General features: G+C 45.7%; 1 protein-coding gene across 1 annotated transcript in view; it reads right to left on the bottom strand.

Moving 5' to 3' along the window:
* The window catches only part of Bicc1 (BicC family RNA binding protein 1), a 235,937-nt gene that overhangs the window by 4,427 nt on the left and 216,454 nt on the right, over positions 1 to 15,056 (bottom strand). The window contains exons 16-20 of the mRNA XM_059282001.1: positions 14,593 to 14,632; positions 14,070 to 14,224; positions 8,473 to 8,629; positions 5,248 to 5,408; positions 2,311 to 2,410 (exon numbers count right to left, since the gene is read on the bottom strand). Coding sequence (XP_059137984.1) covers positions 2,311 to 2,410; positions 5,248 to 5,408; positions 8,473 to 8,629; positions 14,070 to 14,224; positions 14,593 to 14,632 — 613 coding nt within the window. The remainder of the gene's footprint in view (positions 1 to 2,310; positions 2,411 to 5,247; positions 5,409 to 8,472; positions 8,630 to 14,069; positions 14,225 to 14,592; positions 14,633 to 15,056) is intronic.

Here is a 15,056-nt window from a genome sequence, read left to right as displayed (position 1 = left end):
CTTCAAAAGAAAAATTCCAATTTATTCTCAGACACATCTCTGCATCTCAAATTCACTCCCTACAATATTAAAACGCAGGCTCTCTGCCCCAAGATTAAAAACCTCATACCAAAAGAACAATTCCAAGAATAAATTTAATAATCTGCACAATTTTGCAAAGGAGAAACCATCTAACCAGAAGACAAGCCTGAGTCTGGGCCGCCTGGCCAGGCTACAACTCTCCTTGGGGGCTGTGAGCGGGAGTCTTTGTTATCAGGTAGGCTGAACGGGGAGAAGTAGCTTTTGATGAAGCATTTCTTAATGACAACATTACTTGCAAAGAGGAATGATTTATTAGGTCCCAACAAATGCATTCGGCATAGTAAGGCAAACCTTCCTTGGTGTAATCAAAGACCCCATGCTGTGCAGAGCAGTCCCAAGGCACCTCATTCCAATTAAAGGCATGAGAACCTGTGAGCCCGTCAGGAGAGATGGTCTCCAAAACACATACTGACCTCAGAAGAACCAAGCTGAAGATGATGAGTGGAAAAAGAGAGAGGATTCAAAACCCCTTCATCGTACTCCCCTTCTCCAAACCTAGACTGAGGGGCATTGCTATTTTCCTGAAAGCATCCTGCTGATCCACCTACAACCTATGGAAAGTTTGGGAGCTGTCCCCTGTGGCTGAATGATTCACAGGACCTGGAACCAGTTCACAGAGAAAAAATCTGGTTTTCATTATGTTGCTACCACTATTTCATGAAGGCTAGTGAAAGGCTACAGAGTGTCAGGTAGATATTTCTCTGTATAGAAGTGCTAGCCTGTATTAGCAAGTGTGTGACTTAGTCAAATACCAAGTAGCACGTCAATTTCACTTGGAAAATCAATGAAACAATGTGGAAGTATCTAATGTTAGAATCTGAGACTAACCCTGTGTGGTCAGGCTCTAAGGTTAACAAGGTGAATGAAGCAATCTTACTACCAAAGACAGCAAAAAGAACAAACAAGGGTTTGAACCGGTCTGCTAAGAGTATCCATCGAGCCCGATGATGTATTTCACGGAAGGACAGGTCTCAGAAATGGAAGGTGACCCACACAATCACCACCATAATCTACATTCACGACAAGCCAAAACCAAGAGAGATTTGTAGTCTAACCCCAAGAGTCGGTAACTTGGCCCCGCAAAACACAAGCCTCCTTTCTGGATCCATTGTTCCCCTCACATATTCTGGGATGAGCTCACGACTACTCAAGAATTACACATCCACTGTTAATATAGGCTGGTGGAGACTCCCAGGTAGAGTCCTTAAGCATGTAAGTACGAACACTACTGTGGAGGCGTCTAACGCTACACCCCAAACTACCCATGCTGACATCTACCCTGCAGGCACGTATCTGCTTTACACAAAGATTTCTCTTGAGGAGGTGCGTCAGGTAATGAAATCCACCGCTAAACGAAATGGGCAAACATTGAGGTTTTGAATCGTATTTTCTACTATCATTAGTGACTGCTGGCTGGAAAGGATATTCACCAGCTGGACGCAACTGTTGGCCTCAGACAGGCCCAGCCCGCCAAGGGACAGTCCCCCAGCAGAGAATGCTTGGCTTCTGCCCTTAGTGTCACTGTCTCTTCAAGAGGCAGGCACACATAAATTTGAGGTTCAAGAACACCGCTGGAAAGATGTCCATGTCCTCTTTCTCTGAACTCTGTCGAAGTACACTGACATACGTGTGCACCACCCCGATTTATCACCTGCGAGGCACCCAGTGAGTAGGTACAGAGCACTCACTAAAGGAATATACAGCACACCACCACGAAGGCACACTAGGGATGCAGATACTATGTTTTTTTCCATCTGTGACTCAAACTCTACTAAAACACTAGAAAAAATAGAAAGGCATTAAGTCTGATAAGCCCTGCCAAGAAACACCATGAATGCTTTTTTTCCTCTCAGTGTGATGACCCTGGTGCTCAAGGACATACACATTGGAACATGGCTCTCAATCAAGACTAATTACTCACAGACATAGCAACTTGTTTATCACAATTGCTCACCCATTTTCATGTTCCGCATGGGGCAATGTTGGCAACATCTTTCTGAGGAGGTCTAGCATAAGGAACGATACTGCCAAGACAGGCTTTTGGGCAGGGCCTTGATTAGGTAGTAGGGGGTTCTCAGCATTGGTCAGGTGTTGGCAGGAGGACCCCTCCTGCACCATATCCATCATGGTATCAGAGGAGTGCGTAGCTGATAGGCAGAAGCAGCCTCACAGGCTGAGACCCCTGAGAGAGGGCTTTCAGATTTTACAGTGAGTTCAACATCTATTCACCTGAAATTGCCAGCAGCATTTTCCTCCTGGCTCCAAAGGTGGTGATTCCCAGCTCCTTCAGATCCTGGTCTGTGAGGGTGAGGAACGTCTGGAGATCAATCTGTGGAAGGCAAAAACAAGCTGTAGCCAGTTGGTTCAGTGGGTGTGTCTTGACCGCTGTGGGATGGACTCGTTCTCGTATTGATTCGTTAACTCTACCTACTTCCTGAATCCAGTGGTGGCGGTACCAACCCGAGGGCCAGAAATCAGGTAATGAGTGGTGGGGGCTGGAGAGATGGCTTAGCAGGGAAGAGCACTGCTTGCCCTTCCAAAGAACCCTGGTTCAATTCCCAGCTCCCACATGGAGGCTCACAAGTGACTATAACACCCATCTTAGGATATCTGATGTCCAATTCTGTCATCCATGGGCCCTGCACACACATGGTACACAGACACACATTCAAGCAAATATTCATACACTGTAAAAAAAAAAAAAAAAACTCAAGGAGAAGGAGGAAAAAGAGAGAGAGAGAGAGAGAGAGAGAGAGAGAAGAAATTGGTGAACTGAAAGCAACTGTTATCAGCAGACAGACTAAGCCAGCAACTTAATGCCACCGAGATAAATTTAGCTCTGAGCATCTTGGCAGCTATGAGCAAAACAAAACAACAGAAATACTGTATCCCATTTGTGAACTGATAAAAAGAAGGCTACGAATCAAGGATGTTTGTTAGCTTTCGGCTCTAAGAAGAAATCAAAGTGTACACAGGATGATAGTTTCCATTGTGTTGTCTACGGCCATGCAGGAGAATCAAGTCCTCAGTTCCATGAACACAACAGACGATCTCAAAAATGAGACAGAAACATCTGTCTAACAGCATGTCCTGTGGCCTCAGCAACACAATATGGAAGGAAACAGCTGGGGGGGGGGGGGCAGGGCTCTTATTTTGAAGTTAGCCGGTGGGGACCAGAAAGGTAACAGCAGTGAAGTCAGATCCTAGCTGGGCACTTGGGACAGGCAATGATGTGCCTTGCTGGCTGCTGTACACAGTGTAGACGGCTGCAGATGTGAACAACGAGGACCTGCAGGCTCAATGCTGGCCTCAGGGGAGCTATGACCCCCAGGTTCCCCTACATCAACACCCCAGTGTGCTCTCTCAGCTAAAGTGGTGAAGTATGGTTGGGGTGCTTTTCTGCAAACCCCACTTTCTACTTCTCTGCTTTCCCATGCTCTACGGAATAAGAAACAAGATGACGTTTTCCTCGGCAGCTAGAACAAGCTGAGATCTGACTAAACACCCAGGAAAAGTACAACCACAGGTCAACATGGCTCCCTTCTAGGGGTCATCACACCCACTCTTGTATAATGTTAGAGGGACCAGCCTTAATATTATATATCCCAGGGGCTCAGGAGAGAGAACTACTAATGAGGAGGACTATTTTCGGGAAATAGAATCTCAGCACACCGAGCTCTATAGTCCACTTGCTTTAATTCCTCTGGCATAACGTCCTTTATACACAGCTTCAGTTCTGTTCTCGTGCCTAGCTCCTTTCTTGCCTGATTTCTCTATCTACTGTTCCCTCTAAGTTCTACCTTAATTCTCTCATCTTAATTCTGCCTCATCTAGGTCCTTTTCATCTTGTTCTTACCCAGCTAGTACTTCCCCATCTGACTCTTCCTCATTTTCCATCTCGTCCACATGTACTCTCTGGTCAAAATCCTCCTTGTTCCTCCCTGTTCTCTGTCTCTCTGTCCTCCACGTGCCCTGGAAGTCCCGGTATATACACACTTACAAGTAGTAATCCCTTGGCAGTGCAAAGCCAGGCTTCCAGGGTCAAACAGAGGGGTGATAAGAATCACATAGGGAGGCAACAACCATTAATTATCATTTGCAACCCCAAAGGGAAGTGACCAACGGGAAAATGAATTAACTAAAGGCTAAATTCATGTAATATCTAAAAAGAGGGCTCTTATGTGCTGAACTATAATCTTAAATGTGATTGGTAGAAAATGTTAAGAATCTATAAAAACTGTCTTTTTTCCTGTGGCTCCTATCTGTCCAAGCTATCTGCCATTTTTCTGCAGGGTGGAGGAAAGTGTGCTCAGTCGCTAAGCAACCTGTGTACAGCTTGATGTCTCTGGTGATTGTTAAAGGGAGATCTGGAACTAGAGGTAAGGTTTGGGAAAGGAGGAAGTAAAGCTTAATTGGCACATCCGCCAGGCTTCTTAAACAGGTAGCCTGGATGCTTAAGTCTATTCTTAGAGAGTACAGAGGTGTCTCTGATAAGGTACTTTCCTCCATCTGGGGATGGACCTGGCCCGATGCTGCCAATGATGATATTTACAGGGAGGCTTGAACTGGGGTTCTGGCTGAGCATAGCTGTCGCACAGAAAGTTATCTAAATATTCCTAGAAGTGGTTAGGTAAAGAGTTAGAGGTCTATAAAGTTAGTAAGGCTGTAAGAAAGGAGGGTCTGAGCTAAATTGTGTAAGGCTATTACTTAACGTCCACCTGACCTAAGCGGTGTCTCCTTGTGGAATTTACTTTAAATTACCTTAAATCAGGAGACTTTCATGTGGACTGTTATTACTGCTAGTCCTTGAAAAGTGGCTAAGGGGGATCTCTGATTCCAGAGAAAGCCTTTCCTGAGGCTGTTCTCCAAATACCTGGAATGTGTATGTCCAGAGAGTGATCAGTCCACACTGTTAGCCCTTCTTAAGGAAAAGTTAATAGGGAAAACTATGAAGGCACACATGATTTTCATAGCAGAAGATAGCTGATATGTAACAAGCCAAATAACACCAAAAACTCGCTGGAATTTGGCTTCCTCTGGAGGAATTCTCTATCCCTCCAGGTAGTGACTTTGCCATAACCAGCTGAGTTCTTATGATATATTCCTGCGGCCCACAGCAACCCACAACCCAAACAAAGATGCCCAGGAAGACACAGGTCGGCCCACCTCCTGCTGCTGGAAGACGTCTGTGTATTTGCCCAGGCCCAGCTTGCTGAAAAGCTCAGGGAGGTCCGAGCCTTTGAAGCAGCTGTTCAGGTTACAGCCATTGCTTCCTGTCAGCGAGGAAATGCAGTCCATATAGTTGCTGCTGCTGAGATAATGCTCTCCTGGAAGGCAGAGGACAGATAGTCAAGGCCACAGAGAACACAGTTTAATTAAAAGCCTTAATCACCAAGTATTTCAGATTTCATTGTTCGGCTCAACAGAGCACCGGCTGTAAAGCACAGTAATCCGTCACCACAGGACCAGCTTCTCACCAAGGAAATGCTGTTTATTGCTGTCAGGAAGCACCTGCCATCCCAAGGTTAACAGTTGGGAGGCAGAAAGTCAGTACCGTGCCTCTGCAGCTAATAATCATTCATTGTATTTTCTCCCCTGAGCGTTGGCTCTTTACAGCTGATTTGATGGGAATCAAATGAAAAGCTGGAAAGGAACTCTGGGACACGGTAAAGGTACAGGAAGTTGTAACAGGCCCAGGTTCCCTTTGGATGGCAGGGTGGATCTCCACCTCCCGACCTGTGCCTCCTTCATGCAGAGGAATTGTGCAGCACTACACCACACACATCCCACAGCCCTGAAGCACCCATCAGGCCATCAAGTCTGTCAAACTGGGTGCTTCTGAAATGAGTAACGTGCACAGCAGTGAGGCTGAGGTTCCCGGATTTAATTTATGACTGACCGCGTGTGTTTCTCGGGAAGAATGCTAGCAGAGCAATACAGAAGTCTTGTCTTGGCTCTGCAAAGGACTTGATAGGCAAACCTACCCATGGTCTCAGATCAACTGACAGCCCAGGCTAGAGGAAGGGCCATAAAACCAGACCATGTACATGAGCAGTCACACCTAAGCATACTGCTTTAGAGGATCTAGCGGATGGTTGTGCGGCCATGCTGCCTCTTGCCTGTGTGAGGATCCATCCTCTCACAGTGAGGATATGGCGCTAAGAGGGATTTCTAGAGAGTGGAAGAAAGAGATGAGGCTCCTCCAGGTCAGGCAGATCCATGCAGGTCACTCCAGGGCTCTGGAACTCTAAGCCTCAGAGTCCACTTTGCATGGGTTCTGGTACCACTCACCACTTTCTCCCTTTCTCACATGCAAACTGAGATGCTCTCTGCATATCTCAAAGGCAAGGAATTATGAATGACGTTTCTTTTTCTTTTCAAAACAGGTATAGTCTTATAAGAAGAATCCAAAACTAACCCTTAAAATAACATCCTTGGACTATCATTTCAAGGTAAGACAGAAGATTCCCGAAATCATCAAAGCATACTGAGTCAAGGGTGCTACAAAACCATGGGCTGGAAGCCCCCCTCCAAGTGCCTACTGGCCTTGAGTGAGTAGAAGTCAACTACAGGCTGATCACGTAAATTGCTGTCCAAATGATAAACGTACCTTCTGGTAGAGCAAAGGGGGGCTATCAAAATCTACACTGAGCAACTGGTATAAACAGGAAAGCCCAGAGAAGGAGGAACCTTTGAGACTAAGACCCAGGGTATAAAGAAAAAGTGGCTATGCCCATGCTCTTCAATATGGTAGCCACTGGCCACATGAAGCCACTGAGAACCTGAGATGAGGCGAGTGGAAATTAAAGTGTTGGACCAGCATAATATATATTGTAGATCTGCGTCAAGGAAAACATATTAGTAAAAATTTAAACAGATATTTGAAATTAAAACCCTCTGTGGTAAATGTTTATAATGGCCCTTAACTTCGTGTTGACTATTGATATGTTTGTCTTAACTGTTGATAGTTTCTGTATCTTCTTCTAACCCCACCCCCACCCTTCAAACTCCTGGTGAAAGCCATATTATTGGCCTTCTTTAATCATCCCTTTTCTTTTTCACAAGCTCATCTTAACCTAAGTTTTAATTCAACAACTTAGTAGAGTTGGTGTAAGTTAGCTGAAGGAAAGGAGAAATGAAATACAAAACCAACTTGCATAGGCCAAACCCCTATACCCCAAGGCCTGTGTGGGACAGCAGCCCGCCTCTGGGCTGACTGCACTGTGCACATTTAGAGAATCAGACAGTCATTGATGGGAGTTTCCAGCTACAACTCATGGTTCATAGGGAGAGGAGTTGACTTCACTTTGCAATTTGGATTTGGTCAATAGTGTGACTAGTCTTCAAGTTGGAGACACCTGACCATGCAGCCACCTTGCCTAACCATAACCATAGGCTACCATGCTTACCGCACTCACCCGTGGTGCCTTCAGACTGTCCATGCTACCTGTTTGGAATTCCAAATTTGGCAAGAACTCTGAATCAAAAGGCATTATTAACACACCTCATGGTCACTGTGTGCTCTTTGGTCTGGCTATCCATTTTGACCACCTAGAAGAGCCAACACCCTTACAGATAACCGCCCCCTGCTCAGCCTCAGCCATACTTGCTCAGGCAGAATGCCAGGGATTTCTCTCTTTATGCTAATCCATCTTGCCTAAACAAGACCTGCAGAATGACAATACCAGTTGGCATGCTAATGTGGGTGGGGGAAATTTCCTAAAGCCCTACCCCTAGATGAAGAGCTACAGGCAATCAATGGCTGCTGAGAGAGGAAAATAGGGGGCCACGAGAGAATTGGGGAAGGAGAGAGATGGGTAAAAATGATGTAAATACAGTACTCGTGTATGAAATTCTCAAATTAAAAAAAAAAAGATTAAGCTAAAATTCTGTTTTTTCACTGTTAATAGCTAGTTTTTCTTCAGCTGTCCTTATGCTACTTTGGTCATACCTTACTCAACTGCTTTCACAGGTTCTAATCTCTTCCTTGTTATCTGAAGGTGTGTGTGTGTGTGTGTGTGTGTTATTCACTCCACAAATATCTACAAGAACATGTGCCTGCTAGGTGCCAGACACAGCCTGACACAGAGTACTCACTAAGCATTCACTAGGGATTACTGACTGACAGAACTCAAATTCTACAAGGCAGGTCACGATAGGAAATGATGGCATTTCAGGAGGCAAGGGCTACAGCGTACACCATGTACAAAATGCAGTCAGAGGAGAGAAAACTTCACAGGGAGGAACCAGGAGAGCTTTGGGAAGAGGCTACACGTGACTGACACCAAGCACTTCACGTCTCAGGAGGGAGCTGCCTGCCCCTCATCACCTCACTCCAAGCGAGGGTCTCTAAGCTGACGCCTGAAAAGTGTGAACAGAAATCAAGCTCACTTGATTTGTTCTGCTTGCGCTTGGGGCTGCCAATCGGCGCGGCAAATTCGCTGTGACCCATGGGTCCTATTCCATTCCGGTCTCTCCAGTTGTCTGATTCGCTTCCGCTTGCCAGATGCTCTCGACTGCTGGACCTTGAGAGGGACAATGAGGAGCCCTGTAAAGAGTCCAAGCCAGAGAAGGAATGGTTCAACATGGTGGACTTCTCAAGAGTGGGAGGAGAAATGGTACCAGGCAATGATACCACTACAATGTCCTCCTGTCGCCAACCAGGGCACACTCATTCTCCGGAATGTACCAAGGATGAGCACTGACAGATAGTGAGGTCCTCACCAAGAGGAACTGACTGTGCAGGTGCCCACAGAGCTCTAGACTTCACCTGTATGACTTCCTATAATGTTTCAAAATGTCATGGTTGTGTTCATCCCTGTTCTAGGAAACAGAGAGCACCCCCCTATGCATGCACACAGGCACGCACACACCTAGTACAGGAATGATTCTCTGCCTCAGCTCACACAGGAAAAGGACACAGGAGTGACAGAGGTGCAGGGAAAGTCAATGTTCTTAGAAAGATGCCTGTTCTATCCTAACAGTGCGCAAAGACAGAGCTGTCATTTCCCTGACACTAGCCTCCCCCCAAACAGGGACATAATCTCTCCAGCCAATTACAGACACCTGGGACAACGCGCTCTTTGAAGTCCTCCAAATTAAAATGAAAAATAATTCATGACAACTTAAAACCGGCCTGAATTTGCATAGATTCTTTTCGTTTATGTATCCCCGGTACGATGGCACCCTGGCTTTGTACTAGAGTATCAGTCCCACTCTCCTCATTTGCAGATTTATTTTCACTGGTAACTCCAAGAAAATTCTTACCACACTTAAGTTTGGCTCAGGCAGCCCATTCACAGCTGGGAGGGCCTCCCTTAAACACTTCCAACTAACAGCAGGACACCCTAGTCCTAAGGTTTTCTACTTCCTCCCCATGTCCTCTGTGACCTCCTTCTTTGCCATTCTAAATGGCAGGCTATCTGTAGGCCTGGTCTTAGACAACCCACCCCACCCTCTACCCTTTTTTCCCCCTGTACTTGGTCCCTCAATAGGTTCAATCCGCTGTGAAATCCTTAGTGTGCAGATCCTACCTCTGGATTGAGATCCCTGTGGAACTTCAAGATCATAAAGCTGCAAGTCCATTATGGTTAGTACCTGAGCACTTTCCCGCACTGAATGGCCCTTCCCACCAGCCACTCTGAACCTCCCCCTCCACTCACTGGACCACTCTGGTGCTAGTCTTACTGCTGCCTCCCTCTGTAATCCAGCACATACAACAAGGCTGGTATTTTTAAGTGCCAATCAGAGCAACCCATGCCTCCAGTCTTGAACTTCTGCTGTACAGAGGCAGAGGTGCTTCCTAATTTCCCATGACTCTCCTGTAGTCTGCCACGGGGGTTCTACCCGAGGTCTACCAGGATGGGCCTTGCTGGAACCTCATCGCCAATGTCTTTGGCTCTAATGCTAAGATGATCAAGCTGCTGATCCCTTAGACACAATGCTCTTTCCCAAGATCCTTCTGAGATTGGCCCTATTTTGTCACCTCCGCTTCCTGGCATGCCTCTCATCCATTCCTAAGGTCAAAGCAACCTCCGCTGAGCATGGACTAGGAATTTGATTGCCCACTGCCTTCTTGACATGCTGTTTTTCTCCCCGCAGAAGGCAACCCTATCCCCAAAGCAGCACACTAGTGTATACAATCTGGTGCCCGAGATTGTCTCAGGAATGCTGAGTCCCACTCAAAGAGTCCCTTTCCTGCAACAGTGGGATGCCTTCACTGATTTAGGGCAATGCATACGGGGAAATTATGGCTCTGGAAAATAAACAAAACAAAAAAAGCTAGATTTTCCAGTGAAAATACCTTTCCTATCTTAAACCAAGATAAACCCAGAGTAGCAAGGACCAAGAACATGCTGAATTCTGGCAAGGGCCACAGCCCTGATGAGTATCGGCTTGGCTTACATGTCTTACAGCGTGACAGCTGCCTCTTTCTGAATGTCTTTACGCACTTGCCTAGCAGACTGAACTGGCAGACTTCTAAGGTTGGTGATTCCTGCTATCCCACTAAGATCTAAAATATCCACGGAGCAGTTCTCCTCCACACTGAGGTTTGTGAGATTAAAAACTATCAGACCTCTTCCTTGCTTAGTGTTGGGGAAGTTGAAAACCACCGGTGGTTCCCAACTCATGCTTTTGTGTGCTTCAGAGAATATGTGACCCCTATGCTTTTAAGAGCTAGACAACAGAAAGAGAAACCCAAAAGCCTTTGCGGCTCAGTTCAAAGAGACCTTTTGCTTATTTTTTTTTTTTTTTTTTGATGTCCCAGTATAACACCAAGCAGGCAGGAAGAAAAAAAGGTAGAAAGTGCCTGCCTCTTATCTAAAGAACTTTTGGGAGGACAGGATAATTACTTAGTTGTTAAAAAAAAAACCTTAAAAAATTGCTCAACTCCAGCCTCTCAATAATACAGAGTGCAGGGCTCAAAGTATCTAATTCTTCGGCCAAGCAAGCTTCCTAGGGCAGGAAGCTGAGGCGCCTGGCACACTGGCGGGGTAGTTCTCAGCTGCTGGGATGTCGGCAGCCAGGGATGCTCCTGCCCACGCAGCTGCAGTCGCCTTCCCTTTGGTTTTCCTTGTAAAAACAGTAAAAATAAGGAAAGTGAGGGTGCTCTTGTTACCCTACAATTTAGATATGGCAGTGCTATAAGCAGACACCTGAACACTGTCTGTCCATCTGTCCACCCATCCATCCATGCATCCATCATATCCATCCATGCATATCTGTCTGTCTGTCTATCTATCTACCTACCTATCTATCTATCCATCCTGACTGAGTGTATCTGTATTATCTATCTATCCATCCATCCCGACTATGTGTGTGTCTGTCTGTCTATCTATCTTCTATCATATCTATCCATCTATCCATCTATCTATAGCTGTCTATCCCCTGCTCTCTCATTCTCTCAACAGGAATTGTCCTCTATTGTTTCTTAGAGCCTTCCCCACATTCTTTATCATGGAAGCCCACCTCAGTCCTTACACACCTTCCTGTTTTAGTCCTTCTGAGCTATGGCAGAGAAAACAGGAGGCTTGCCTGCCCAGGGAGCCCCTGCCACAGAAAACTCATGAATGCTGTGGATGGACCCTCTCCCTCCACAAAGGAGGACACAGTCCCAAGGCAAGCACAGAGCATCACTCCTAAGGAAAGCCAGAGTCTACCCTTCCCAGCATTCAGAGGGGCGGTGGAAAGAAGCAGATGACGTGGAGCTTCCCCATGCTCTAATCTCACTGTTACTGCCTGCCTCCACTTTTTAGCATGAGAGGGCTGACTGACATCAGTCGGGGAAGTGGAGCAGGCTAGCCCAAGCCAGCCAAACCAACGAAGGCATAGGAGAGGAACAGCTGCTAGACAGAGCCCCTGTACTCACAGAAAGTTGTCTGTCTGACCCTGGGTAAGAGCAGGAGCGGAGGGCATTTCAAGGTCCCATGTTCGTTTCGGCCAACAACCTTAGTGTTTCGGGAGTGAACGCCCCTTACAGCAACGTTTCCTTGGGGCACTGGCATCAGCCATGGCTCAGATCCGAAACATGTAGGTCAGCCCTTCCTCGCTTTGCACCCCTGCCAAATGAAATCTTAACAGAAGGGCTCTGCTTCGAGGTGATTAAAATTATGTATGTCTGTGTGTGGCTATGCCATGTGGCTGTACATCAATTACACATCATCTTTCCCTCTGCAGTCCTTGAGTTAACTCATTAAGGAGATGTTCCAGAACATTCTGTAAAATGAACTCAAGTCCTTTCTCTCACATTTACTGGTCCATATCATGATGAAGGCACATCCATTCTGGGAGCCCCTTTTCCCACTAGAAGTTTATAGAGATTGTATAAATTTATACATGAAAATATACCATATAAACCACAAAGAATTGAGTGAATCCAATTTAAGATAATTATCACTAACACCTTATGTATCCACACAATACTTTGAAAGCATTACTTTGGATACAGAAAGCATAAACAGCTTGAACGTACAGTTACTTCTTCCAACGAGGAAGACAACCTCATCCTTCAGAAGCCTTGGTTTTTCTATGGATGAAGTTCTCCTGCAGAACTAATAGCAGCTTCCTGGTATTACTGGGTACCCAACAATACAACCCAAAAGAGAATGCAAGCTGATGAGAATAAAGTCTTACTAACTCTATCCATCCAGCGGGTGGGGGTTCTCAGCCCCCACCAGCTTGGCACCTGACCTCTGTATTATAGCATCATTCCCAACTTGCTATAATGTCAGGCTCCAAGCGGGGGGACTGAAGGGCATTTCTGAAGTTAAATGTTTCATTTCAGAAACTACAGAATGGCAGTCAACAACTGCACACTTTACTCTGCAGAAAGCCAAGGCAAGGGAGGTGGACCACAGACTGCGGGGTGCAGGGCTAAGTCTCAGCATTAGCTTAATTCTTCTGCTAACAAAAGACAATGCTACTTCCTCTCAGAGCTCCAGCAGCCTGAGGGGAAGTGGACACCTACAGCCTGAAAATGCTGCATAATGGTCCCCACATACCGGCAGCTGAAGGTTACTTTAATCTTAAATATAGCCTGCCAAGTGGCTCCTGTAACCCTGACAATGGAATTCACGGGGGACTATTCAATAGTGTTTTCTTCTTGGCTTGCTCAAGAGAGAGAAAGGCAATTTTTTAAAAGTATTTGCTTTTGCCTTGCATCCATCAACAATCTTATTACAAAGAAAACGGGTAGAAAAAAAGGAACTCCATCTACAAATGCTACTATTAGACTAACAATTCCGAAGCCCTCAGCTAGCACATTTGCAGCCTGCAGGGATGATGGAGACCGATGGTACTCGGCTTAATCCTTCTCTTCCACCCTGAGTCTGAAGTCTCCTAGAATGTTTGTGTGCAAGCTGGCCAGACCCCTACTCCCTAAGGCCAGAGTCTGACATTCTCAGATGGACAGGGTCTGCTCAGAGTCACATGAAGCCTGGCCAAGGAGGATGGCGCTCTGGGCCCTTCCTCCACATGTGAAGAACACCAGATTCCACCCTCATGGTGGAGCTGTGCAGCCAACATCTGGGAAACATAAGGATGTTGGAACTGCTGCTTGAGATGCTTCCTGCTGCGCTGCTGGCACATCTCAACATACCGAAGTTAACTCAGATCTGAAAATCTGTTTTTGTTGAATAGTTCTATCCCCCTACGGTGGCTTGCTAGTGATACTCTCGGACAAAAGGACTCTTTGTAAGTTTTTATGAAACACTGCAGCTGCCCTTTGCTTGATCTTGGCCTCACTCTATCATGTAAGAATACCCTTCTTCCAACAAAAACTTACTTCCAAATATAAATTTCCATCATCTGTATAGATTAATAACTTCGAGGGGACAGAAAAAGTCTAATATGTAAGATTCATCCATTTACACACGCTCACAAAGACAGAAAGGGAGCCAAGGCACTCTGTCCCTATGACCATAAAGAGCCAGGGACAGGAGGGAGCCAGCTGTTCTTGGGGAAAGATGGACAGGAGGAGAACTATGCACCTCGTAGGCGGTCGTCATCGTGGGCTTATAGGACACGTGGTTGGCTCTTCTCAGCTCCTTGATGGTTTCCGCAGGCATGGACTTCGAGAACCCCAGGCCACTCCAGGTATTTGTAGGTGTTCTGACCTCAGTCACCACTGGCTTCTTTAACATGGCTTTGGAGTACAGAATATAAAAGAGACTCTTGGTGTGCTTAATGCAATTCTTAAATAAAATTACTGATGCTGCGCTGCGTTTCTTCAGCGTATGAAAAAGTTATGACTCAATGCTACTTCCTAACACGAAGTGCCTAAGAATAAAACATTTTATCCAATAAAAAGCAAATGAGGAAAAGCTGTGGGACTCCTTAATTATGTTCATGGATTTCACAAAATTCATAGTATTTCTAGAGAATCTGTGTATTACGAACTCAAAGATTTGGGGTTTCTTTTTTATAAGCATCCAGTTTGTCAAATCATCTGGAGTGCTTGAAAACGAAGGTGGACTGAGGGACACAGACGGGGAGCAGTCCCATGTCACTTACCTTTGGTGGCTAATAGTTTCTTCTGTTCATAGTCAAATGCCTGAAAAGGAAATACAGAAAAAAAAAAAAAAAACAGCTCTGTTACCAGTCCCAGAGCATCCTACCAAGTCTGTCTGAGACATCAGCTAAGTTCTGCATCATGGTACCACAAATATACAATGCAAGTGTGATTAATCTGAACACTCCTTCAAAACCAACTTGGAATAATCTGCTACTTTTTAATCTAACTTGAAGTCAGTGGCCAGGATTAGGATTTTCCCTCTACAAAATCCAAGCAAATTCTTATTAATGAAGAATGTCTTCCACATCAGGACCACTACATGCTAATGTGATGTGAGGGACCTGAGAGCTGCAGAAGCCTCAAAGGAAGATGTCACATGATGCCCTTAGGCATCTGTTGTCTCTCCTTGGTCTCAGAATCCTTCTTCACATAGGGTAAACAAGATGGAAACAGTGATAACATC

Source organism: Peromyscus eremicus, chromosome 16_21, assembly GCF_949786415.1.
Source record: "Peromyscus eremicus chromosome 16_21, PerEre_H2_v1, whole genome shotgun sequence".
NCBI lineage: Eukaryota > Metazoa > Chordata > Mammalia > Rodentia > Cricetidae > Peromyscus > Peromyscus eremicus.
Note: the sequence above shows the minus strand (reverse complement) of the source record. Positions and strands in the feature narration are given on the sequence as shown.